The 25,059-nt window shown below is 33.3% G+C and overlaps 3 protein-coding genes and 1 long non-coding RNA gene across 4 annotated transcripts in view; 1 reads left to right on the forward strand and 3 right to left on the reverse strand.

Annotated features, from left to right (window-relative positions):
- LOC127835550 (kyphoscoliosis peptidase-like) overlaps positions 1 to 25,059 on the forward strand; it is a 143,513-nt gene that overhangs the window by 104,397 nt on the left and 14,057 nt on the right. The gene's annotated exons all lie outside the window — the stretch shown is intronic.
- On the reverse strand, positions 5,358 to 9,201 carry LOC127836430 (uncharacterized). Its single transcript, XR_008028763.1, has 5 exons — positions 9,095 to 9,201; positions 8,281 to 8,364; positions 6,949 to 7,068; positions 6,084 to 6,186; positions 5,358 to 5,685 (listed from the first exon to the last, which is right to left on the reverse strand). It is a non-coding gene; the product is annotated as an uncharacterized LOC127836430 (long non-coding RNA).
- On the reverse strand, positions 12,284 to 16,214 carry LOC127836425 (uncharacterized). Its single transcript, XM_052363064.1, has 6 exons — positions 15,653 to 16,214; positions 14,582 to 14,665; positions 14,127 to 14,322; positions 13,509 to 13,580; positions 12,690 to 13,295; positions 12,284 to 12,427 (listed from the first exon to the last, which is right to left on the reverse strand). The coding sequence occupies exons 1-5, from the start codon at positions 15,769 to 15,771 to the stop codon at positions 13,155 to 13,157; spliced, it is 612 nt and encodes a 203-aa protein (XP_052219024.1). The 5' UTR covers positions 15,772 to 16,214; the 3' UTR covers positions 12,284 to 12,427; positions 12,690 to 13,154.
- On the reverse strand, positions 18,982 to 20,044 carry LOC127836424 (uncharacterized). The gene is made up of 2 exons (XM_052363063.1): positions 19,897 to 20,044; positions 18,982 to 19,576 (listed from the first exon to the last, which is right to left on the reverse strand). The coding sequence occupies exons 1-2, from the start codon at positions 19,994 to 19,996 to the stop codon at positions 19,059 to 19,061; spliced, it is 618 nt and encodes a 205-aa protein (XP_052219023.1). The 5' UTR covers positions 19,997 to 20,044; the 3' UTR covers positions 18,982 to 19,058.

Genomic DNA, 25,059 nt, shown 5'->3' on the forward strand with positions numbered 1-25,059 from the left:
CCCACTCCGTCATTGCCATTGCGAATTCGCATGGTTTCCATGTAAAAATGCAGTATCTTTTTATTTTGCCTTTTCTAGCGTTTAGATAGCATGCTCGTTTTCTATTTACTTTTTGGGGTTGCGTGTTCATGTGTTTTATTTTTGTTGAGTTGGTATGTTCATTGGTTGTGAATTATAAGAATACCGTTTGCTTTTTAATTTTATATCCTTAAGGTTGGCACGTTTTGAGGTCCATAATCATTATTCTGTGTGTTGTCACACTTTTTCTTTGGTTAAGTACGCTTGTAGGTTCCGTCATTGTGCACAAACTGGTCTTACTGACCTGTGTACTAACGCGAAAGGAATTGTGGGTAGCACTTCTTTTACGAGTGAAAAGTGAAAGCGAAAGTAGGTCGTGCTTCGGATAATCGCTATCAGTCTTAATAGAGATTCAAAATCACATTTAAACATAATTAAATAACGTTTCTTCAAACAACATTCCGTTTTAAACACACAATAAAAAACGATTTTTCTTTCATTATTAACATTTTCATTCCTACGCAGAACTACTTTGGCGGAAGCATAATTCTCCAAACCGGGGAATTTGATGCGTCTTAGTATAGAGGTGACAATAACGTAGTAACGTCACCATCTATGTATAGAATGTTGTTCCGTGGAAACGCATTTTATTTCGCAATTATACTGTTGGTTTGTAGGCTTTATGACTATAATAATAAATCTGTGAGTTTGCGTGTTTGTATTCTTTTTATAATGCAAACCATGCTGTGTACAGAGAGCATACAAACACTATTGGTAAGCTAGTAGAAACGCCTGTAGATTGATTATAACAGGGACCTATACAAACAGGTCCCTGATTATAATCATTTTAGATTACAAAGCACAAACCTCAATATTCTTTTTTGTAAGTATTTTAAGTAATTAATAATATGGTCGATTTGAACTTTTTATGATACGCTAGATATTTTGTACTAAATAAAACATATTTTGTCATTGGCGTCCAAAACCTAACTAACATACTTCTTTTGATCAACATGGTTTTAGAATTTCAATCATTATAAGTCTTACATCTCAGTTATCATAAGGTTGAAATCTCAATTACTATCAGATTGAATTTTAAGTATTACGAGGATAGAATCTCAATACTATGGGTAATTGATCTAAATTATTAAGAATCTTTGATCTCAATTAATATAAGACCTGAATCTTAATAATTATGGGGCTTGAATCTCTATTTCTAAAAGGCATGGATCTAAATAGTTATATGCCTTAAATCTCAATTATTGTGAGACAGAAATCTAAACTATTATGAGGCTTGAATCTCAATTACTATACGGCTAGAATCGAGTTCATTATGATACATGGATCGCAATTATTATAAGGCTTAAATCTCAATATTATAATGCTGAATGATTATATGGTTTTAATCTCAATTTATTTCAGGGTGGAATCTTAAGTATTAAAGAGTTCGAACCTTATTATAAGGCCTGAATCTCAGTCACTAAACGGCTTAAATCTTCATTGTTAAAAGTCTTCAGTGTCAATTATCATGAGGGTTGAATCGCAATGATAATAAGGCTTGAACCTCAATTACTATAAGACGTACATCTAAATAATTACAAAGATTAAATCTCAATCATTATCAAGTATTGGATCTCATTTATTATAAGGCGTGTGTCTCAACTATTATAAGTAAGACATGCGTTATTAAATGTATATTTTATAGATTAATAGATGTTTTTATGGGATTATATAATCGATTCAATATTATTCTCTGGGTAGGTACAAAGGACCCTAAAATATACAAATAAACATGACCGAATCTTAAAATGGGATGGTTGGGTGCTTACGTCTTTGTTATAGTAGAATGTCGTATGGAATCCTCATTTAAGAAATAGTAAACTCCACTGAGGTCCCTATGGCATTATAGTGACCAGCCAGGCAGCCACAAACCGTATATGGACCGAAGCCTACGGCTTCGGTCCATATATAGTTTGTGGCTGCCTGGCACTATAATGCCATTGGGACCGAAGTGGAGTTTACTATTTCTTATATTACACCGAAGAGTTTCCCCGTTACCACTGTACAGTGTTGTACGATTGTTTATGGTTTAAAAGAGATAAACTGAAGAATTTCGCAGGAATAATGACGTCATTTCGTTAAAATTGACGTCATTTTACAGTAAAACAGTGCAAATTTAGTGGTGTGTAACCCCAAACGGTCCATACATAAAATAGTGACCGGTCCATATACTATTAGGTTCCTCTATCGCATTTTACAGACTGAAACCGGTCATATAGATATAGAAGGACCAATATCTCTGAGGTGTAATATTATCAAATATTGTCCAGATCGCTAATGGAAGATTAATCGACATATCCACATATCGATTTCAAAACATCGCCGAGCTTGTTCAAAATATGTATTTTATGAAACTCATGTAAACTATTAGTTACTGCTTAACACATTATCTACATATTTTTTGGATATGGGGATTGTAGTTGCTACAAAATTTCATTGAAATGTGTTTTAAGTTACCTTTCATACATCATACATCTTTTATTTGTGAACAGCTTATATTTTAATTCCACGTTTTCTATCGAATAATGTCAAAGCAATTTATTTGCACACTATGTCTAAATAAAACATATCAAACGGAAAACCAATGTAGCAATAATAAAAGGAGAATCCAGTTATATTCAATTCAAAGAGTAAATCACAAATTGGAATGTGTAGTATTTAATTTTCATAATTTTGTAATTTCTCAGACATGTTTGCTCTTCCATGTCCATTGATCTTCCTCCTCTCCTACGAAGACCTCCGATATCCCCTGTGCCACACCCGTTCCCAGCATGGGGCCTCACTGGTGCAGGTACATCACCGGCCAGACGACGTACTCCAAGTAAGGAACTCGTTTGGTGTACTCTTTAAAATGATCCTTGTTGAATGGTGCTCGCATACTACATGTAGTTTTTTGTTTTCGGGTATCCTTGTTCTTAAAGATATATGCGTTCTGTTGCGTCTTGTTGTTATTTTGTTCTTCACCATCTCTGTTATTTTCTGCTTATATACATGATATATGTTATGTACATTAAATAATGCATCGGTTCATTTGATTATGTAACATGTTTTTCAGTAAATGATCGAAATAAGTAACAAATATTTCATGACATTCTGTTGCTTTATTGTATAATGGTCACTTGGTTGGTATTATACAGGACAAAAACAACACAATGCTTACAGGTCGTTATATATTGTCACAGTCAACCCCGTTTATGTAACCATTTACTTAAATAATCGACTAATTAGCTTGATTATATTAGCTGTATTACATATCTTTAGAAATTCGTACTCAAACACTACAATTTCCTGAGCTATTAGGCACAACTTTGTTTTCAAATTTTCATACGGTAAATAAATATTAATGCAATATACGACAGAGATTTGCCATACCTGCGCATACGATGACGACGGGAGGGTCGTTGGCACACATAAGTAGACACAATTTAACGCACTGTGTGATGTACTCTATCGTTTTATCAGAGGAAATCAAATCTTGCATCTTTCGTTTGCCACTCATTGAGTAAAGTCTCTCAATATATCTTAAATCCACATGCATGCATTGTATAAACAGTGTACAAAAGACTTAACAAACTATTAGATACATACATACATCAACTAATACATACAGTTGCATTTTTGTTGTAATTGTAATAAAGAGGTTTTAGGACAATCTATTTTAAAAACTGACACCTTTGAACCAGATATATTTATAAACAAAACAACCTGGGACATGTCCTCTGTCATCCCCTGAACGAGCGTCTTTCTCGAATCTTTCAGACTTTTGGCAAGTTGTTGTGAGTTTGGTAAAGCCTGGAACAAATAATTTAGTTGTGAGATTTAAACAGAAACATAGTTATACAATTCTCGCTATTGTGACATTAAAAATGAGGACATCACTTTTGACGTTTCAAATAATTTGAGAGTATCGATAAACATAATTGACCTGTTGCACATCACAAGTCAGGTATTGTTGTATTAATATTTATATTTACCCATTTATGCCTAGTTGACTCTCCCATCCTTGTAAATCGGATCAATTTATTTCCAAAATTAGGGATGTCTAGTATATTTATTTTTATATTAAGAATATTTCTTACAAAAATTCCTTTAAGCAAACAGCGAATACCCTGATAAGACGCCGCATCATGCGGTGTCTCATCTGGATCTACGCTGTTTGCCAATGCCTTTTTTTCTAGACGCTAGGCATAAATGGGTTAATTAAAATATAACGACGAGACTATATTTTTAGGCCGAATTCGAATCGATGCCACGAATAAATAATTACAATATTTAAATGCACTATCCAAAGTCCAAACCTCATTGAGGAACCACGTTGACACCACTCTCCATGTTCTGTCCATCTCGTCTTTACAGAATTCATAGACATCCTGAAAACAAATAAAATTCTTCTCCGCGGCCCGTTTCCAACAATCGTTTTCAAGACTTTAAATTAACATAAAAAGTGTTTTTGGAAGCGTAATGATCTTAGAACAAGGTACTTGATAATTGTACAGTTTGAATACTTTATACTTTATTTAATAAGAGTTAACGATACTCAAACATGGTGAGATTTGTAAACAAACACGTTTATTTGGTCAAAATCTGATTAACTCTCAAACGTAAACAAATTGCTCAAGTCAAAGACCACAACGACACTAACAATCTGAAATACAAAAGCTTAAAAAATACCATCACTATATCCAGAAGTATAGTTATTGATTGTCTCTCAGAAAAATCGTTGTTAAAAACATCGAAAGCGTCTGTCCACTCGTTGTCGTACAATTCACTGAACATCTCCGCCAGTTTTGTAGGCCTGAAATGGTCACTGCGATCGGCGATGTTCGGATTGTTATCACGTAGTTTTGTTGACATCAGGGCACTTAATCTAAATGAATACCATGCATCAAATTTTCAAAAGTTTGTGTCAGATGGTCCATACATGATTCTATTTCTTTTTACGTATTTAGTACTAAATCTCGGTATAGTGATCTTTTGTTTCCGTTAACTACAAATTATATATATATGCATATATATATATATATATATATATATATATATATATATATATATATATATATATATATATATATATATATATATGATCAAATATAGTTATAACATATTGGAAGTATATATTTATATTGAGTCAAATGAAGAGAAGCTGTTTTTTTATTGTTTTTTTTTTTAGAGATTTAACGAAAACAAAAATCATATATTTTTACCATACTTTATTTAAGTGTGTACTTTATTTTTGACAATATTTTATGAAAAAAAAATCGTATCAGTACATTCAAACTTAAAGCTCGATGAACAATTGTGCAATCCAATCCTCTTTTGGACGTTTTACTGAACCCAAATGAATCATTATCGGACCAATAATACTTTAATGACTGTTCAGTAATATAACTTTACCTTTATACATTAAATTTGTTAGAAATAAATTGATAGGTTTACAAAAATTAAATGACTCTGAATGTAAATTTTAAACATACTTTCAGCCAATTAATACTGTATATACAATGTGTAATATATTGAAGAAACCTTCCCAAAGCGTCTTCCTTTTCAGACTTTGTTGCATTCAATTCCTGATCTAGTTGTTCAATTGTTTTATGTGCTTTCTCCAGTCTGAAATACGAAATAAACGATGTGTTTGTTTCTGATGAAGTTATCAGACATGTTAAAACATCATTTTAGGCTTTCTCAGACATTGTAATAAATGTATGCTTTTTACAAGTTTCCAAAAGCGTACGGACAATGATGATTTATAGTATACCAATATCGTAAAATATGTATAAAAAAACCCACAAATATCGCGTGTAACATCGGAGGTTTCGATCTTTAACTTAAGCCTACGTTTGTAGTAATTAAATAATGGCGATAAAACGGCGTAATATAATTAATTCGTATCGAAAAGTGGGTAGATTATGAATGCTAGAAAACATTGTTATTTAAGCTGCGCATCTGTACTCAACAATTTCCCTATTTATTTGCTATAAATGGTCCCATAGAATATATAATCCCACCTTGTTAAAGAATTTCGTCTTTCTTACTCACTTTCTGCAGTTCACTTCTCAAATTGTTGAGCAAGTCATCCGTCTGCTCGTCATCAGATTTTGACTGCGCGACCTTCGGAAAAAAATCGTCCATGTCTTTTGTGTTATACGGGCAGTGTATTTTCAAACTCCAGATACAAAAGTAAACTATATACAAGAAATTCTCAGTTAAAGATACTGAATTGCATTACTTAACGTCATAACAATTTACGATGACGTCTGTGGTAATAAAACACATGCGATAACAGGGTGCAGAATCAACGGGATTTTCAGGGGCTTACACACAGGCTGGACATATTGTAAACACGCCGCTAAGAACTGTATTTTTGCAAAAATCTCAAGTTATTGAAATACATTTTCAAACATCTTTATAGTGCATACAAGGCGGTTTATCTTGCAGTTTGTGCCGATATTTTAAGGTATAAGAATAAATCCTTGAATACGTCTAAAATTGGTGACAAAATTTCACGTTGCGTGAAGCATAACCGTATACATGAATGTAGCAATAATATAATTTTTGAATAACAACACATGCTTATTAAATAAAGTAATTCTGATGTTTTTCACATGCCTGTGCAGCATAAAAATCTGTCCTTTATACACAAGTTAAAATTCTTAAGAAAAAATGTTTTACCGGTGTGTTTACATCCATTAACGTTTAATTGGGAACCCCACAAAGTCACGTGATCCTGCACCCGTGATAAAACGGCGTAATATAATAAATTAGTATCCAAAAAGTGGATATTATGAATGCTTGAAACATTGTTATTTAAGCCGCGCATCTAAAAAAATGCCTATTTTTTGCAATGATTGGCACCGTAGAATATGATCACACCTTGTTGATACATTACGTCTATCTGCCTCGCTTTTCTGCAATTTACTTCTTAAATTGTCATCCGTCTGCTCGTCATCAGATATTGAGCGCTTTCTCTTCTGTCTAGCAGGACTTGGCGACCTTCGGAAAAAATCGACCATGTCTTTTTGCTATACTGGTAGTGTATTTTCAGAATCCAGAAAATAATAACCTCTATACAATAAACTCTCTGTTAAAGATACTGAAACAAGAGACTTAACATGTCAAGCATACTTGTGTGTTAGTGATCCAACGTATGCAAACAGTTTGCTGTTTTTACTTTTCTTGTTTCAGTCTATTATTCCGTGAAACATTTTTTTTATTAATTATCAATGAACAATGAACAATATCACGTTGACCTACATATTATGACACTTCTTCCCGCCATACTGATGAAATAAACAAGTATGTTTGATGATGTCATAACATACACACGTTATATACGTTTGAGCTTTACTCGCGTATGTTTGTGTATGTTTTTATGTTTACTATAAAAGTTTTATTCGCTCAATGAGCGAATATGTACTTTTTCGTGGTTATAGAAAAAGCGAATTTTCACAAGTGGTTACGCAGCTCCTGAAAATATTTATTTTACTTTAAGCACTCGTGAAATAAAAAATGATCATACACCAAAATCAACAAATATTCGCGATACCTTAATTGTGCTTGAGAGTGTCTAGATTGTTGACAATTCTATTTAATGCACCTCAATCCTTAAATGCAGAGGACACACACGACACATACTTATTATGCATCTAAAATACTAGGAACAAACCCTCAACATTTATTAAAACAACGTATGTTTGTCGTTAATTGCGTATTTGTTTATTTCATGTTCTCTTCATCGGCGAATACTTAATAGTTTTGTTGTAGTTTATTTCGTACGAACTAATATATTTACAAAATGATTATAATTATTATCAATAATTATTATAATAACACTTTGACTAGTAAACATCATTGGGGTTTGAACATTGAGTGGCATATTTATCCACATTTCCTTATAAAGTACACCAACTACATGTCCTGTACTTCAGGTTAAAGACATTAAAACTTACATTCCTTGCTAAATTAAAGGTTTTCTACACTTCCATGCTTATAATGGTTAGCCGTCAAAGCACCGATTTTATTACCCGTTATACGACAAAGACGTATATGACGTACAGAAAGTGTCCCTTAATTGTGGAAGACTATTCTGACATTCAATAATTTTCCTTAAATAAGTGTTTACACACTCGCAAACAGATATGATACGATTTATTTATTTCATAGACGGTTTTGTATATATGGACTTAAAGGAATATTTGTTCTCACCCGGAAGATGCACTTTGACATTCTCCAACTTCATTGCGCTCACGGCCCTGCTCATCGTCCGATGGTGGCGGCCTTCTCCTGCTTCTGGCGTGCAGTTAAACACATTCATTTGGGCAGTACCAATACAAATATTTATACATGATGATGGGGTTCATAGGCGTTTGGACATCGAAACGAAACACCTCTGACATTTTGAATTTAAAAAATGTACATAAATAACGTTTAAACGCATTATTTGTACAGGTTTTTACGATTTCTTTGATGTAACTGCGAACCCTGTCAGTTAACATGATTACAATATTGTATCTCGAGTTCAAATTATGAAGATTGTTTTGAAAAAGATATTCAAATCTTAATATTAAGCTTTATCTTTAACCACTGCGATAAATAATTAATAGTTGTTGGTATTTGTATCGTCATGCTTACTGGCAAAGTTGCTGAAAAATTGCAAAGGGCTCTAAAATTGAATATATTTAACTTTTATAAACATATTTTTGTCAAATAAATTTGAAATCAAGATCAATTCCCCCAAAATATCATATATTTTTGGTTTCTGCAACAACAGCAACCCAACCATACTGTAATATTGCATGTTTTTTTCATTTAGAATTTGCGAAAGTTGCATAGTTAATTCGAGACAAAATACACCCGAAAAAGGACCTTATTTTGATAACCGCGCTTGTGTGATCTTGATTTAGAATGAAATTTATGAAGATTATACACATTTAAATAAACGTGGTTCAGAAAAACACGTCGTTGTTTCGCTTTACATTGACACGTACCAATTGGCACCACAAGTTAGAATCAAACTCACAAAATACACTTAATCCTTATTATTCAGTGCAACTGTTATGTGCAGGTATCTGTATATAGTTCTAGTCAATGTAAGTGGTCAATCGTACAGAACGTACCAACGAAGCGAAATCGAAAGAGGAAAAAAAGTGTGGATCTTAGTTTCGATTTAGATATACATGTACAATTCTCGTTGAACACTGCATTTGATTATAATAATATTTTTATCGGAATGAGTGGATTTTATAAAGTCGATCTTAATAATAAATGTTGATTTAGATATCTATGAATATTTATTAACGAGTTTGTACGGCATTTGCATAACATTAAGCCTATTGTTTAAAACTTAAGTTTATAATTATGCAATAAGATTGCAACGGGTAGTCAAGATGAAATGCTAATCAATTTCCGCTGCAGTAAATATAAACTTGTGATAGAAAGACTGTGTGGGTATTGTTGTAGTCTAGCCGGTGTAATTTATATAGCGTGAGGCGTATGTGGCTTCATGTATATCCATTCATACCCAAGCTACAAGTAAACAACAAACTACGAAGCAATATCATATAAATGAAAAATTAACAGCAGACACAACTCTCACGGGATCTAGTATTCAGAATAACACAGTAATGTCCCTTTAACTATTTATTTACAATATGTAACAGGTATTGAATAAAAAGGTTGATATCTATAAAGACGTCTATTATTAGTAATGCCAGCAAAAGGCTTTTATGTTACAGATTGAATTTTTTTTATATTGTCCTATGTATTGATGTCAAGAAACGTTAATTGATACTTGTTCAGAAAACGGATTCCGGTCAGTCAGCAATTAAGATTTGAAAGGAATGGAAATATAAACACGCCATAAACATAGAGTGAAATTGTATTGGGAAGACCACGAACAAATGTGTTGTCGTCAACTAGTTATTATTGTACGGACATGTGACGCATTCAACGATATCACATGCTTGTCTGAACAACAGAAGAGGGATGAATTGCAAGCTACCCGAAAAGTTGCACGTCATAAATGCACGGTGTTTTATGTTCAACAATTTTAACCTTTATAATTCCATGTATAATTCTAAAAACACACACGGTACATTAGGGTCTAGTCTGTGGTCCATCAAAAGGTTGTTTCACTGAGTGTATTGTATTTAAACATCATGCAATATCTTATCTTTACCTATAATCACTTCCCTCAACATGCGTATCAGCGCCAACGTGTTTTGATCACTAATGATAATTTTTGCGTCGGTTGGTGCATTGCAACCACCGCGGTTGCCAGTGCACATGAAGAATATAAAAGAGTTGTTGTTCAAACAATTCTTTCAATTAGTTTTAGAAGGCATTTGCACAAATAATATCGTATTATAAAGCAAATAGGCATTTTTTAGAGTGGAGACTGAGGTTGATTTGGTTTGAGATAATTGTACCGTTTGTATCTCAATATAAACTTGCATGTCTCATGAACGAAACATTAATTCAACTCTTTTTACATTTGCAAGTCAGATATTGTTGATCAGATCAATCAATTGAATGTTTAACAAATGACTTGCTATTGACCAATACAGGATCAACGAGATCATAACTTCAACTTCAGTCAGATCTAATTCTTTGTATTTGATCACACAAATGTATTCAGAGGATCGTTCGCCCACAATCTGCGATACTTGTGCACGTCATTGCGTTTGCGTGCCATGCATAATATATGTGCTTCTGTATCTGGTCAAATTGTTATTTTACATTTTACTTTACTCGCTTAGTATATTCGAAAGGGAATTTTAAAACTTTTATTCTAAAAATAAAGTGATCAAAACTTGTAAAATTGAGCTGTTGCACACGTGTTGTTTGGCTTTATGTGCCTTATGTGCTATTTTCACAGATTAAATAGAAGTGTCTTTCTCAATTTTCAAGGCGATTGCTTCTGAGTCACGATCGGAGCTTTCGACCAAAGGTGATATTTTTTGGACTGAACTGATTTATTCTGACATTAAAAGCATTTGTATGCTTTCAGCTGTAATAGTGTTTTAATATGTGTACAGACGTTTGCGGGGTTATCATTGTTGGTGACAACATAATTTTGAGTTTCAATAAACTTAACAGTTTCAGAGGTGTAGACATGATTTGTGAAGGCTTTAAGCGTCTTTATGATTTTGTATAAGAGGCGCTAATAGCTATTTAGATTATCTCATGTTTGTCACACAAGCGAAGGTTTTAACAGTCCTGGTAGTTTGTATTTGTATCAACATTAGTAAACAGCATTCAATGATTATGTTTGGTATTACGTAATGCTCTTAAATTCTTATCATAGTAGAAGCATTCCTGTTTTTCGAAAAACACCCATTTGGCTGATGCGGCTGTGTTGCTAATAATATCTCGATGGTATATTTAGAAGGAATTAAGCTTTTGTTTCTAGTTTAACACTTTAAAATGTTGTTTCAAATAAAGTGTTTTTCAAATATCTGTGATACAAAATCATAGTATTTTAATAAAAATGTGTCAAATACAACACATTTCTTATTTACAACATACAAAAAGTGTACGCCACTTATTAATAGTCATCTGAATGTAAAAATTGCATGTTACTCAAAACATTTAATGATAATTAAAGAACATATCAATAATAAAAAAAGAAAATATCAAAACGCACACCCTGATAAAACGACATGTATTCAACTGTAATATTATATACAATTCTTATCCTATTTGAGAAGAAGTGCATTTTGTTTTGACCGTAAAAAATATTGTATGGTTCACTTTTATGAAATGTATACTAACACAAGAAGGCTAATAACTGCTTATATATTATTCAGTTTTCTTCCATGACCATTGATCTTCGTCAACTCTTCCCGCCGCTTCCGAAGTCCCCTGTGCCACACCTTTGCCCAGCATGGGGCCTCCCTGGTGCAGGTACATCACCGGCCAGACGACGTACTCAAAGTAGATGCCTCGTGCGGTGTACTCTCTAAACTTTGCTCGTTGGAATGGTCTTCTTTGAAACCTGTGCTGCACCTGTAATTTACTCTCAAAATCTGTACATATCTCACTTAACTGAATATATTCGACGTTTTCCGTAAGGCCAAGCACCTGCATTCTCATAAGTGTCTTTTCTTCGATGTTTGTTTGAACTAGACCTCCAAGTTCATTTGGATTGTAATTCAGTTTAGTTATGCCTGATACCCGTTCACCACGTTGTTGCCCTTCCAAGATTGTTGTTGGTTCAGTTGCGTTCCATCTTTGCCAGCATTAACTTCAGGAATCGTATACTTGTTAACACCGTGTGTTCTATCTTCCTCACCAAAGGTTTTGCTTGCAGCCAATTCTGATATGGTATTGGCAAGCATGTCTTCCCAATTGCCTGTAATAATGATAACAGAATCATACTAATTCGAATAATAATCGAGTCATATTTACTAGAACTTCCGCTGCTTATTTTGAGGTATTCCTTATTTTCACATAACAAATAAACATAACGTTAAACGCCACCCGAATCAGCTGGAAAGAACCTTTATTATACGATGCGATCCTTCATATGATTCATTCTAAATAATTTTAAAACGCCAACATCTATGATAATTGCATATAAATGTGTAAGTGACCATGACAAACAGAGCACATACCTTCGCAAGGAATGACGACTGGTGGGTCGTTTGCACATATCAGCAGACACAGTTTAACGCATTGTATGACGTAAATCCTCAAAACATCAGACGATAACATATCATGCAATGTTTGGAAGGCACAAACCTTGTGAAGGTGAGCCAAAAATCTCTGAATGAACAACGACAACGAAATTAGTAAAATTTGAGTATACGTACGATATTTTGTTTGTGAGTGGATGAAATTGCTGGAAATATACACTGAAGTCCTATACCCCAAATGCTTACTTAATATTTGTATATAACTACATTGAATTGAAACAAACTAATTATTGTTAGACTTCCGTCCAAAATACTTAAGTTTTCAATTTTTATGTATCAATTATCTCTTTCCAAAACTAAACAGTTAAATGGCATGATCGTCGTTTGTTACACATGTATTGCTTTGTATTAAAATACGTTTTGATTGCGAAAACCAATTGTATCTCATACAATTGCAACGTTTTGTTTCAAGCCAACAGAAGATAAAACATACAAACCTCCGAAATCTGCTTTGTCTTCTTTACTACCGCGACTTTTTTGTGAGTCTTTCAGTAACTTACATATGTATTGTCTATTCGGCAAAGACTGAAAGACATATCATTTTTGATATGAACAATACAATTATAACATAATTTAAATTTACGGACCTGATGGTTTTGTTATTGTGTACTTTTGTCGCCTTTTTAAGTAAATGTTTGTAATGGCCTAGTCATATTTAAACACGTTAACGTTTTACAAAGGCATGTATTACGTGAACTACTTTGAAACGTTAATGAAATTGAATTTATAAATACTTACATCATCCAGGTACCATTCGGACATCATCTGCCACGCCTCGTCAAGCTCTCCAGAACAGAAATAATATGCAGACTGAAACAAAAACTTGTCTTCATAATGAAACAAGGACAGAATTGTGTTGTATCGCTATTTTTTCACGAGGTTGAAACGATAATTATTGACATCAAGATAGTTTTCTGTAGAAAACATCGCTTACCCGATTGTTTATATCTTTTATACATGAACCCTATTTCTGTGTATGTTAATAACTTTAAAACATATTCCCTACTCAATTAAATATTGTTGGTATTCTTTCGACACTTAAACACTTAAAAGCGTATAGCATTCGATTAGAGCGTAATGTTTAGGTATTCAGGTTTTTATTTTCTGTCGACATAGGTACATGCTATTTAAATTGTTTTAGTCGCGAATTGACAGTGTAATTATTCTTGGGCAAATTTAAGGATCGGCAAGCCCTTAAACCAATTTGAACCAAAATGCTTTGTTTCGACCGTTTCAAAGCGTAGATACCAGTTTTAATAATTTTATGTTGATAGTTTGTGTTCTGTTATAAAAGTTGTAAACATGTACCATTTACATAAAAACATCAGTCATACAGTGCTGTGCGTGATTTCTCACCATCACAATATCCAGCAAGAACTTAATGGTTTGCCTCTCTGAAAGAACGCTATTGATTACTGTGAACGCGTCTGTCCATTCGTTTTCATAGAGTTCGTTGGACATCATCATCAGATTCGTAGGCCTGTTTGGATCACTGAGGTCGGCGATGTTAGGATTGTTGTCCCGCAGTTTTACTGACATCATTGCGCTTAGTCTGAAAACATTAAAAAAAATAGAATTCAAACAAAAAACATTTGCCCGTCAAGAGTTTTCGTATTATTTTAAATAACCGTTTTCCTCATAAAAAGTGCTTAATTGAACATATCTTTACGTGCTTAAACGCTTATAAAAATACAAAAACGTATTTAAGAAAACATAAAATGGAATATGCCATAGATATGTAATATTTATTTATTTATTTATTTAACCTTTATGCACATTTGTTGCACAAAACGTATGTATAAACATCAGACCTTGTCAACGCCACTTCCCGTTCAGCCCTCACATTTTTCAGTTCATGTTCAAGTGTATCAATCCTTCGTAAAGCTTTATTAAGTCTGAAGCATAAAAAGTGTATGTTTCTTCAGCGTGTTGCAACTGCATTTTTACTATTGCAAAGTAAAAAAAGACTATTAAACATAAATTTTAATTATTTAAAGGCTGTTTTAGTTAAACGTCGAAACGCATCTTGACCGAGCCACAGCTAATGATTATCATATCATAATGTATGGTAAATAGTCAATAACTGTTACATTAAACGAAGTCTTGTGCACAGGTAATTGTTAACTAGCATTATAATTACACGTTTGTTTTAAACGATGAATTGCACAGTGAACGGTTATAACTTATAAGTAAACTAAAGTCATTAACGTGATAAACGTTATTGACGCGTCCCGGCTAAAGGTTCTTTCTAGCCTTTAGAAACGGGTATTAACGCAAGTTATTTTAGATAAAATAAATAAAGCAGGTAAACCCGATCTTTAAAGAATATTTAATAGTGCAGTTTCTCTACCACTGCCTTAGCAATTGAAATTGTGTAAAGATCATATAATACATCGTTTTAGTTTCAACATTTGAAGTTAACAAATTACTAATTGCACAAAACATTTTTCCTTATGTTCATTGTCTATCGGAATGTTTTAATCAAATGATTACATGATTCCTTGCCATACATCAAGGACCGCATGTTATTATAAGGTTTTTTTACTGCTGATGCAGTTAAAGTTTCTTTTTGTGAATATTACAATAGAACAATCACGCAGGCTGTATCGTGAAAACAATCACAAACCAAGCAAAACGTTACACAACAAGTTATATCAATGTCTTTATATATTGAACTTCTTTAAATTAACCGATCGATCGAGCAACTGCGCATTTTATTAATCATTTTGCACAAATGGTATGCCATATATAGCAAGTATCAGAACTTAATGTAACATATCACCACAAATATGCAAGGAATATTAATTTTGTGTGTTAACGTATTGCAATTAAAACACCTGTTTCCAGCATCCTACAATCGATAACGAATTGTTGTGTCGCACCTTTGTTGTCGTGTATCGGGGCTTGCTCGTGGCCTACTCTCTTGGTTGTCGGTGCAGAGACTAACATGTTCATCTTCTTGAGGCGACACTTTTCTTTTCTTCATATTGTGACAAGACATGGTGATGATTGACTGAGGATTTTTTCAGACTTTTACACTCGCAATTAAAACCGTATACTTCTTCTAAAAATTCAGAAGATTTACACATAAATTATTCATATTGTTTACTGCTTAAGTTTCTTTTCCAACATTGCAGTAATATTTTCGCATGTAAATAGTATAAACAGGTAAAGCTTCAGATCATATTTTGTTAAATGCTCGACTATTCAACTAGACAAACGTTCACACACTCTTTTATCATATTTAAGTTTGTTGTTATGAAGCATTACATCCACACACTAAATCACGATACACGTAGTTCCACGGTGGTGTCCTGTCTCAAATTCATTATTAGCTATATACATTCTTTTTGTCTCGTTGTTTATTTGTATATTATAGTGTATACAACGTATCAGTTTTACAAGCAGGTAAATTCGTTCTTTACGTTGTATCAAACTTACACGACTCACTTTGTAAAATCGAAAGGGGAAGTAGATTAAAACTGAACTATTTAAGGTTTACCTATACTCATCGCTACAGTGATTCGCTATATATAGTCTAAATATAGGATCTGGCACGAGTTGTCATATCATACCATATTTTAAAACGAATTCAGGAGTTCTGTTAGTAAGCGAGCCTCGGTATGATATGACAACGAGTTTCAGATCTTTTTTATCACATGCTTTTAAATGAGCAAATCAAAAAAATATTTACGCAAACATAATGATAAATCCCGAATGTTGTTAACCACCACGACCACATTCCAGCATACAAACATCACAATGCTGAATGTGGTCGAAATCTTATAACTCGCACGCGCTGATCAATCAGTTTTGCTGATTCGGCTGCATATTATATCGCTTAAAAGTAACATATACACATTTTACAAAATACCTCGGGCAGTTTTACGCATCTAGCAAATTCGACTGACGATCGTCTATAAACTAAATGATACATTGAATATTTTTCTCAGCTATGAAGTTTATTTCATGTTTTGTATATAACCTACACTTGTTTTGATTTACGAAAATTGTGAATCTGTGAATAGATCCGTTAATGCTTATCTTTACCAAATCATTAAATTGAGATTGTTCGGAAAAAATAGTGCGGGAAAACATTGCGATAAGACATTTATACTTATATATTGCAGTATCAATCCATATATATGAATATTCGGCAAGCAATAACAATACAGTTAGCATATTACATATTATACAAATAAGCATAAAACAAACAATATAAAATCTTTTTTTTTAAATACATGTATTTTGGAAATACACCGAATTGTTTTTAAAGCCATTGTAAAAGACAAAAAGACAAACGAAACCAAATTTCGTCTTGAAAAAATACCAGCTTAATGATAACTTAATTAATTACGTCAGATTCCTCTTTGGAAAGTAGTGCAGCAACATGCGTGTGCTGCATCTAGAAAAAGCTAAACGGCGGTAAGTGTTTCAATATAACTGATATATGAATGAATGATCAAATATAAAGGGTATACTAATTGTGTGATAAGGATCAATATCGGGCACATCTTTACTTACAGTTATAAGTACTTGGTTATTATTTGTCATCTAACAGTGACATCCAATATGGCGTATTTCACTAACATTTATTGCATTAAACATCTGGATGAAGACGGGCCAACGTTCGAATATTTTTTGTTTGTGAATTGCAAGTTGTTTTGGCGAGATTGAGTTATATTTAATACGATCACAATGGTTTGCTTATTTTATTAAAAGGAACATGTTTTTATATAGCCTCTGCCAAATGATGACCATTTAATGCGTTATTTTGGTGTGTGTGAGTCTTGTTTAAAGGCCTGTACGTTTTGTGTTTACAGTCATTGCCAGAGTCTGCTCTTCAATTCCTCTTGGTAACACGTGTGAGAAATCAGGCGGAACGGCAGCCTGAGTCTGTGACAGCGAGCTCTGTAACGGCTCCGACACCCTTGCTTTATCGCCGTATTTTTTTCCAAGTTTTAATATTTGAAAAGGACACGAATATACGCGCTTGTGTACTATTAATAGTTACTCTATGTCTTTACATTGCGTATATAGAACAAGACATGGTTCGTAACATGTATGAATATTGTATAGGTTGAATAAGGTAATATGCATATAGATTGTAGATAAAGGAGGCATTTTGCAATGTTTACTAGTTTGCCTATTTACTCGCTTTTATGCAAGACAATTTTACTTACAGACGAAAAATACCCAAAAGGACACGCGGCTCTCGGTATTTACAAACAATGTTAATAACATAACACACGTCGTTACTATCAAGAAGTTTAATTACACATGCATTTGCATAACAATGTTACGTGAACCCATTCTTTTCACTGGATTATTGAAATTCTTAAACACATGATACTATCAATTCCATTGTTTTTACCTGCCACCAATTTAAGCTGCTACACTTTATCTTGGCATTTTTGTGAAAAATACAGACTAAAAAGCTTTCCGTTTTCTTTTAATGACCATTTCACGACCGACAATATCACGTGTAAAGGTTCAAACAATTCAGACGACTAAGAAAAATTGCTAATGGGACTTAATCCATTTTGCCTTCATGATTAAACCACTTTTAAAGAATTATCTTCTTCTTTTAAACGTAGCTTTTTTGTCAAAGGTGAAGTCCACACGACACGAGCTCAATTAATTCCGTAACAATATTCCCAGCCTGTATAACTCTCTCCACAGACTTTAAAAGACGATTTAGGCAAATGTATTTATGCTGCAAGCTTCGGAAGGTGAGAGGTTCGTCTGTGTCTCAGGTTTTCGCTAATTTAAGTTTCAATCTCATTTTCTCATGTCCTGTATGAACATATTCGCCTATTCTGCTGATTTTCTCACATGTATGCTTTCTGTTGTGGGTTATTATACTTAATGTTTATAGTGTCGTACTATGTTCATGGGTATTGTATTGCCTGTTATGAATGTACAACTTATTTTTAAACGTTATGCCTTTTTCTGCAGTTGGTTGATTTATACGCGAGTTTATAAATTAGCTTATTAATTATTATTACCCTGAACATGTATACCCACTGTGTTTACTGTTTTCCTAATATATGTTTACAGTATATTGTGTGTTTTATGTGATTTACAATTAGCTAACTCTGTTGCAAACCTTTAAATAACTTACACATTTGCTGCTAATTTTTTAAACTGATTTTCGTGATAAGGTATTTGTTTACATTTGAAAGCGGATGATTATATGTGCACTGACACAACATGAACAGATGTTTATTTACGAATATAGCATAGGTAGAAAGTTCATGCATGTTGTGCTATACTCATTCGTAAGTCTTATTCAGTTTCCTTCCATGTCCATTGTTTCTGCCCACTGAACACTGCCTCCCGTGTCCCCTGCGCCACACCCTTTCCCAGCATGGGACCTCCCTGGTGCAGGTATATCACCGGCCAGACGATAAAATCGATGAACGCACCTCGTCTCGTGTACTCTTTAAACACATTCCTATCAAATGATCGTCGTTGGAAGTGTCCATGCACAACCGAAAATTTCCCAATTTCTCTGAGTTCCTCATTTGTGTCAAGGCCGTCCCTATTAGGCTCGCCGCGAGGGTCCAGCTTGTGTTTTGGGTTCATTTCCTCAGCACAGTGTGATTGTTCTTCGTTGTATGATTCGTCAAGATTGTTTTGAAATGCTGTACCTGTCAATCCAACTGTACCGATTTCTTGGCCTTCCATGATTTGCTCTCGTCCGATCTGTTTCGCGTCTTTGTTTGTGATCTCTGCGTTGATTGGTTTCTCTTTGTTTACTGATATTTCTTCGCTTTGTGTCGAATTGACACTTTTAATCGCATCTGTTTATAAGTTCAAATAACCATCATAAAGGATATGTACACATTGTTTTTAGTTACCATATTTACTTAACAAACAATAATAGATTTACGAAAACCCTATTAATAAAGATATAAATATATATATAAAAACGATATTTGTATCTGCAAGAAGTTCAAAATCATATAACAAACATATGTATACAGATACTATTTGTTATCACAATAACTTTACAAAACACCATTTACGAAAGAGCTCTTTACTATGGCAGTCGCTCAAAAGTCCGAATTTTACTTTATTTAATATTACATTTATAAGTGGACCTGATGATAGAACTTCATACCTTGATACGTAATGACGACAGGTGGATCGTTTGCACACATAAGCAGACACAGTTTAACGCACTTCGTGACATATTGTCCTAAGGCTTCAGAGGAAAGCATGTCAAGCAGCCTTGGCACGGCACATATGGACTGAATATGAGCCCAATATCTCTGTAAACAGAAGTGTACATTTCTTCAAGGCATTTATTATTGAAAAGCAAATGTCTTATTTGCTAACATTAATTTGAAAATAATGAAATACTATTGCCTTAGAGACAGGCATAAGTGGGGGCAATAACAAGAAAAAATAAGTATTTGCAGGTCTCTATCTTATACTTCTTAGAAAAATAAAATCAAACGTACAATACATTATTTAACAATACAGAACAAACCGTTTAATATTTTAATATAAGCATGCATAGAAATAACGCAAAAAATCCATATAATCGTTTCCACGGCAAGATTTTGTTTCTAAATAAATTGTTGTGTACGAATGTGTTAATTTGTGGTCGCAACCAATCTATTTATATGATTTACCATTATAATATCCAGCAAAAGCGTTATTGTTTTCGTTTCTGAGAGAACTTTGTTTATGACAGTGAAAGCGTCTGTCCATTCGTTATCGTTCAGTTCACTGAACATTTCCGCCAGTTTTGTAGGCCTGAACTGATCACTGAGATCGGCGATGTTCGGATTGTTGTCTCGCAGTTTAACGGACATCAGTGCGCTTAATCTTCAAACAAACCATCGATACCGATTTTACATTTTGCACATTACTAATTTAAAGTGAACAACGAGTATAATTAGATTCAGTTTTGAATTGAAATGTTCGAAGTTCCCGTAATTGTTCATTCGAGGGTGGATTAAATCATTGTCCCAGTGTATATTGAATATATTGTTTAAACGAGATGTCGAAAAATTGAACATAGCGCGCACCCCAAAAAGGAAGCAAGAATATAAAAGTTGTGTGTTTCAAATTTGGACGAATTTTGAATTATAGCTGAATTTATTGTGTACTTAAATATATTTTTCAAAGTATGGTGCGGTTGTGTGTTGCGGGGGGAAGCCGGAGTACCCTGTGAAAATTCAGTCTGTCCGATATTGTGACCACCAACCAAACTCACATGCTTCAGGTGACGGGGATTAACCAAGGTCGCCTAGGTAAGAAGCACGTGTATCCACCACTGCGCTAACCGGAAGTTATATAAACAAGAGCACCGTATAGCGGGTGCCAACGCTCGGCTGTGGATGACCTTGACACAGTAACCTTGACCTTTGACCTAGTGACCCAAAAATGGGTGTGGCGTGTAGAACTCATCAAGGTGCATCTACATATGAAGTTTCAAAGTTGTAGGTGGAAGCACTTAGATTTTATAGCTAATGTTAAGGTTTTAGCACGGCGGACGCCGGACGGCGGAAGACGAGCTGGCTATGACAATACCTCGGGTTTTCTCCGAAAAAAGCCGAGCTAAAAAATAAGTGCACGAACGGTCTACTATATTACAGCTAACATAATTCTCAGATGTACATGCGTGGGTATAGATATAGGTTATTTGTTTAAATATACCTTGTCAGCGCATCGGGTTTTTCGGTTTCAACTTGTATCAGGTCGTCCTTTAATTTGGAGGTAGTTTGCGTATATTGCCAGGCATCATCTTCCCTTGCTTGACTTTCAATTTCCAAACGCCTCGTCAAGTCCTTAATGGTTTCGTCCTTCTGCAGCGTTTCTCTTTCAAGATCATCATTATGTATCCGCAGATCATATATTTTGTCCTCTAACCTAAGGTGAATAGAATAACCATATTATGAATTAAGCTGGCACTACTCTAACCATATTATTTCAATATTATTTTACATTTTATGTTTACAACCAAGCATTCGCATAAAATATCAACATACGAAATTTTATAATACTGTCCTTACAATAATTGTTTTATTATATTCACAAGCGGCATTGTTTTAGTTGTTTAATTGGGTATGCATTATTTAGGTCGAAAATGTAAGGTTAATTTATATTGGAAGACCAATAACGTATATTTGTTTTTACAGTCTGTGGGATATGAAGTACTTTTTAGACGTATTTTATTTTTTAAATTGACTTGCATTCCAAAATGGATCGAGTCGTTAAATAAAATAAAATGCTATTTATTGTAAATATTTAATAATGTTTGGTTAATTTTGTTAAAAATAATGCATGGGAGTGATGCTTTTTTATCATTCTTTTTCAAACCTAAGGTTGGTGTATGCATATTTAGCCAGATATGGCTAGTAATCAGTTCCCAATATAGCGGTTAGACAAAGGAAGAAAAGTAAAACTTTATACTAATAATTATAACCAAAAAAACTAAATGTATTGTTAAGTAGATGATTGTTTAAACATTTTAGGAAGTTAAAGCGTCAACACAACAAAAATAAAACATATATGAGGATAACTTCAAATCTTACCTTGAAACCCAACACACGTGACAGGAAGTACATATGCAGAGTGTCATTCCTTTCAGTTTGGTCCAAAAAGCTGAAATGAAATACTTCTCTTGTAAGTGATTTATTGTTTAGTGAGATCGATTTGAAAAAATTCAGATTAGTTGCTGTACATCGATGCCATGCATGAATGTTTAGCTTCGACTGAATCGTGTTAAGTACAGCTTGTTAATACAAGGCGTTCACACATTTCCAATATGTTATATATTTAACGATACTAAATGGTTTATCTTTTGTTAAAGAAAACATTAGTAAATATAAGTATATTTGCATTGTGTATATCATTCGTTAAAACTTGTGACACTCAAATAAAAGAAATTGGTCTACATGAATAAAACGAAGTTTTAACAATTGGTTACACATTCCGCATTGTCTGACAATAACTAATACCACATTCACCGTTTAATAAATCACAATATGCTCGAAAAACACGAACAATTTAACTGATTAATTGTGTAAGCATGAGGTCAAATTTTAAGTTTGACTTGTGAATAAAACAACCAAAATTTACATTAAAGTGCTTTGTATGTTAAGCTTCATTGATTTAAACTTATCGAAGCTGAAATATGTTCGAAAATGTCAACACTATTGTCAGTATTTACTAGGTGAGCATGAAAATCTCGCTTAAAAGCCTATAGTTTCCGAAATAAGGATATCTTTCGAATATTTGTTGAATGTAAACTGCCAAAACGCTAAACACCATTATTTTAAACATATACAAGCAATTATAAAACTAGGTTAGGGTGTACATAACACATATAAATATAATCGAACTATTTCAATGTGCAAATAAAGCTGCATGTTAAACTTGACAAACACATCACACGGTAGTGAAATATGTATACTACTGCAAGTAGGGCACTATTTATAGGCCTATTTAACATAAACAATGGTCACGACATTTGTTGCTCGATCGTATAAATAATGAACAATTTTTATAATTCACTTCTTTCGAATACGTGCAAACATAACTGAAAAAGTTCATTATATTCAGTTTCAATTCATTTCGGCAGTACACAGTTACATCTATATATACGAAATGGAAATCAGATCACAATACTGTCAAACTAAATCGAAAGTAAATATCAAGTAAGTATCAAATACTAAAAATAAGATAAAAATATATGAACAACTTTCACTCATTACTATTTACAAGCTTTATAAAAGAATATAGTAGGGCGTCTGCATTTGACAAACTTATGCACGCATGCGGATCAATTACCTAATGATTGAGTAACCTCGCAATATAAAAAGTGTCAAATACTTAGGATTATAATTACTCATTTTTTCTGTTCCAGTGTTATCGTCTACATTTTCGACCGCACTATCTTCATCACTTGGTACTAGACTGTATAAGCTCATTGGAAAATAATAACTGATACTTTTATATGAAAATAAAATGTTTTCAAATCGAAACAGGAAGGTATATTCGATTGCTTACATTTCAACGTGTCCTTTATTCAGTGTAAATAAAGAACTGATCGATTGTAACTGATCGCATCCATTATATATTTTTTAACCAAATATTATTGAAACAACTACTATAAATTTTCAGATTAATTTTAGTAATGAGCAATTTTACATAAAATTATTGTTAATATAATATTTGATTTAATTAAACATAAAATACTATTTGTACCGATTTGGTTCTGCATGGGCATGAACGAGTTATTCGAAAATTACCGTATACATGTAATTCTATGCAATACATATAATTTATGTAATAGTGATATTCGTACATTGTTGTAAGCGAGTCTTATATGACCTCTTATTATTACGTCGTGTTATCCTTAGACGAAAACTAGTCACATGACGATTTTGTCCAATCAGAACGTTTGTACTACCGTTTTTAGTTGTTCGCGTAGCGAACAGCTAATGTTGTTGACGAAAATTTTAAGTCAGTTCGCTGTTATCTACGGAAAGCTTATTACCCGCCACTACTGCCATATCCGCGCGAGAAAGAGTTGTATAATTTATGCAGGAGGTTTGAGTTCTTCAACTATATGCATTCACAAATGGAAACATGTGAAGATCGTGTTAAAAGGAATATTTTTGAACGGAGATTATATGGAAAAGAAACAATTAACAATGTTTGTATTATACGTGTCGCGGACGAGATTGTTTATGAATGATTAAAATAGTCCACTATCTGCTGCGTCTTACTGACGTAGTACAGGTTATTCGTAACCTGAGGCTATTAATAGATTCGAGAACACAACGCAATAGTATAAGGTAACGCTTGTTTATATCCTCAATTATTTAAACGTTGAACATGAGTTCAACAATACCTTCAGGGATACGATAGACAACAATAAAATTGCTTCATAATCGCTAAAACCGAATATAAAAAAAAAACAATTAAATATGACAAGAATTATCTGTTTCGTAACCTCGTTCATACTTCTACAGAGGGGTTAAATTTGATATTTCCGGGAAACGTTCTTTTTTCTCAACAGATAGCGGCAATCTTTCGTATTTACGGGTGCTTACAACGCAATAGTAAAAGGTTAAGCTTGTTTATATTCACAGTTCTCAATTCATAAAACGTTGAACATGAGTTCACCAATTATTATAGGTATACTTTAGACAACCTAAAAAATGCTTTATAATCGCTAAAACTGAATATTAAAAAAACAACTAAATATAACATGAAATATCTTTTTAAAAGGTAGTCGGCGTAAATGCTGACTTTGAAATGAAGT

The sequence above is a fragment of the Dreissena polymorpha genome, chromosome 6 (assembly GCF_020536995.1).
Source record: "Dreissena polymorpha isolate Duluth1 chromosome 6, UMN_Dpol_1.0, whole genome shotgun sequence".
Lineage (NCBI taxonomy): Eukaryota > Metazoa > Mollusca > Bivalvia > Myida > Dreissenidae > Dreissena > Dreissena polymorpha.

What these genes read in the sequence shown, in the direction of transcription:
- LOC127836425 (XM_052363064.1), bottom strand. Translation starts at nt 15,771, where the DNA reads ATGTCTTGTCACAATATGAAGAAAAGAAAAGTGTCGCCTCAAGAAGAT. An exon ending in CCCGATACACGACAACAAAG is followed by an intron (nt 14,666 to 15,652) that starts GTGCGACACAAC and finishes TTTATGCTTCAG; the next exon opens with ACTTAATAAAGCTTTACGAA. An exon ending in CGGGAAGTGGCGTTGACAAG is followed by an intron (nt 14,323 to 14,581) that starts GTCTGATGTTTA and finishes TAATGTTTTCAG; the next exon opens with ACTAAGCGCAATGATGTCAG.
- LOC127836424 (XM_052363063.1), bottom strand. Translation starts at nt 19,996, where the DNA reads ATGCTTTCCTCTGAAGCCTTAGGACAATATGTCACGAAGTGCGTTAAA. An exon ending in TGTCGTCATTACGTATCAAG is followed by an intron (nt 19,577 to 19,896) that starts GTATGAAGTTCT and finishes ACTTATAAACAG; the next exon opens with ATGCGATTAAAAGTGTCAAT.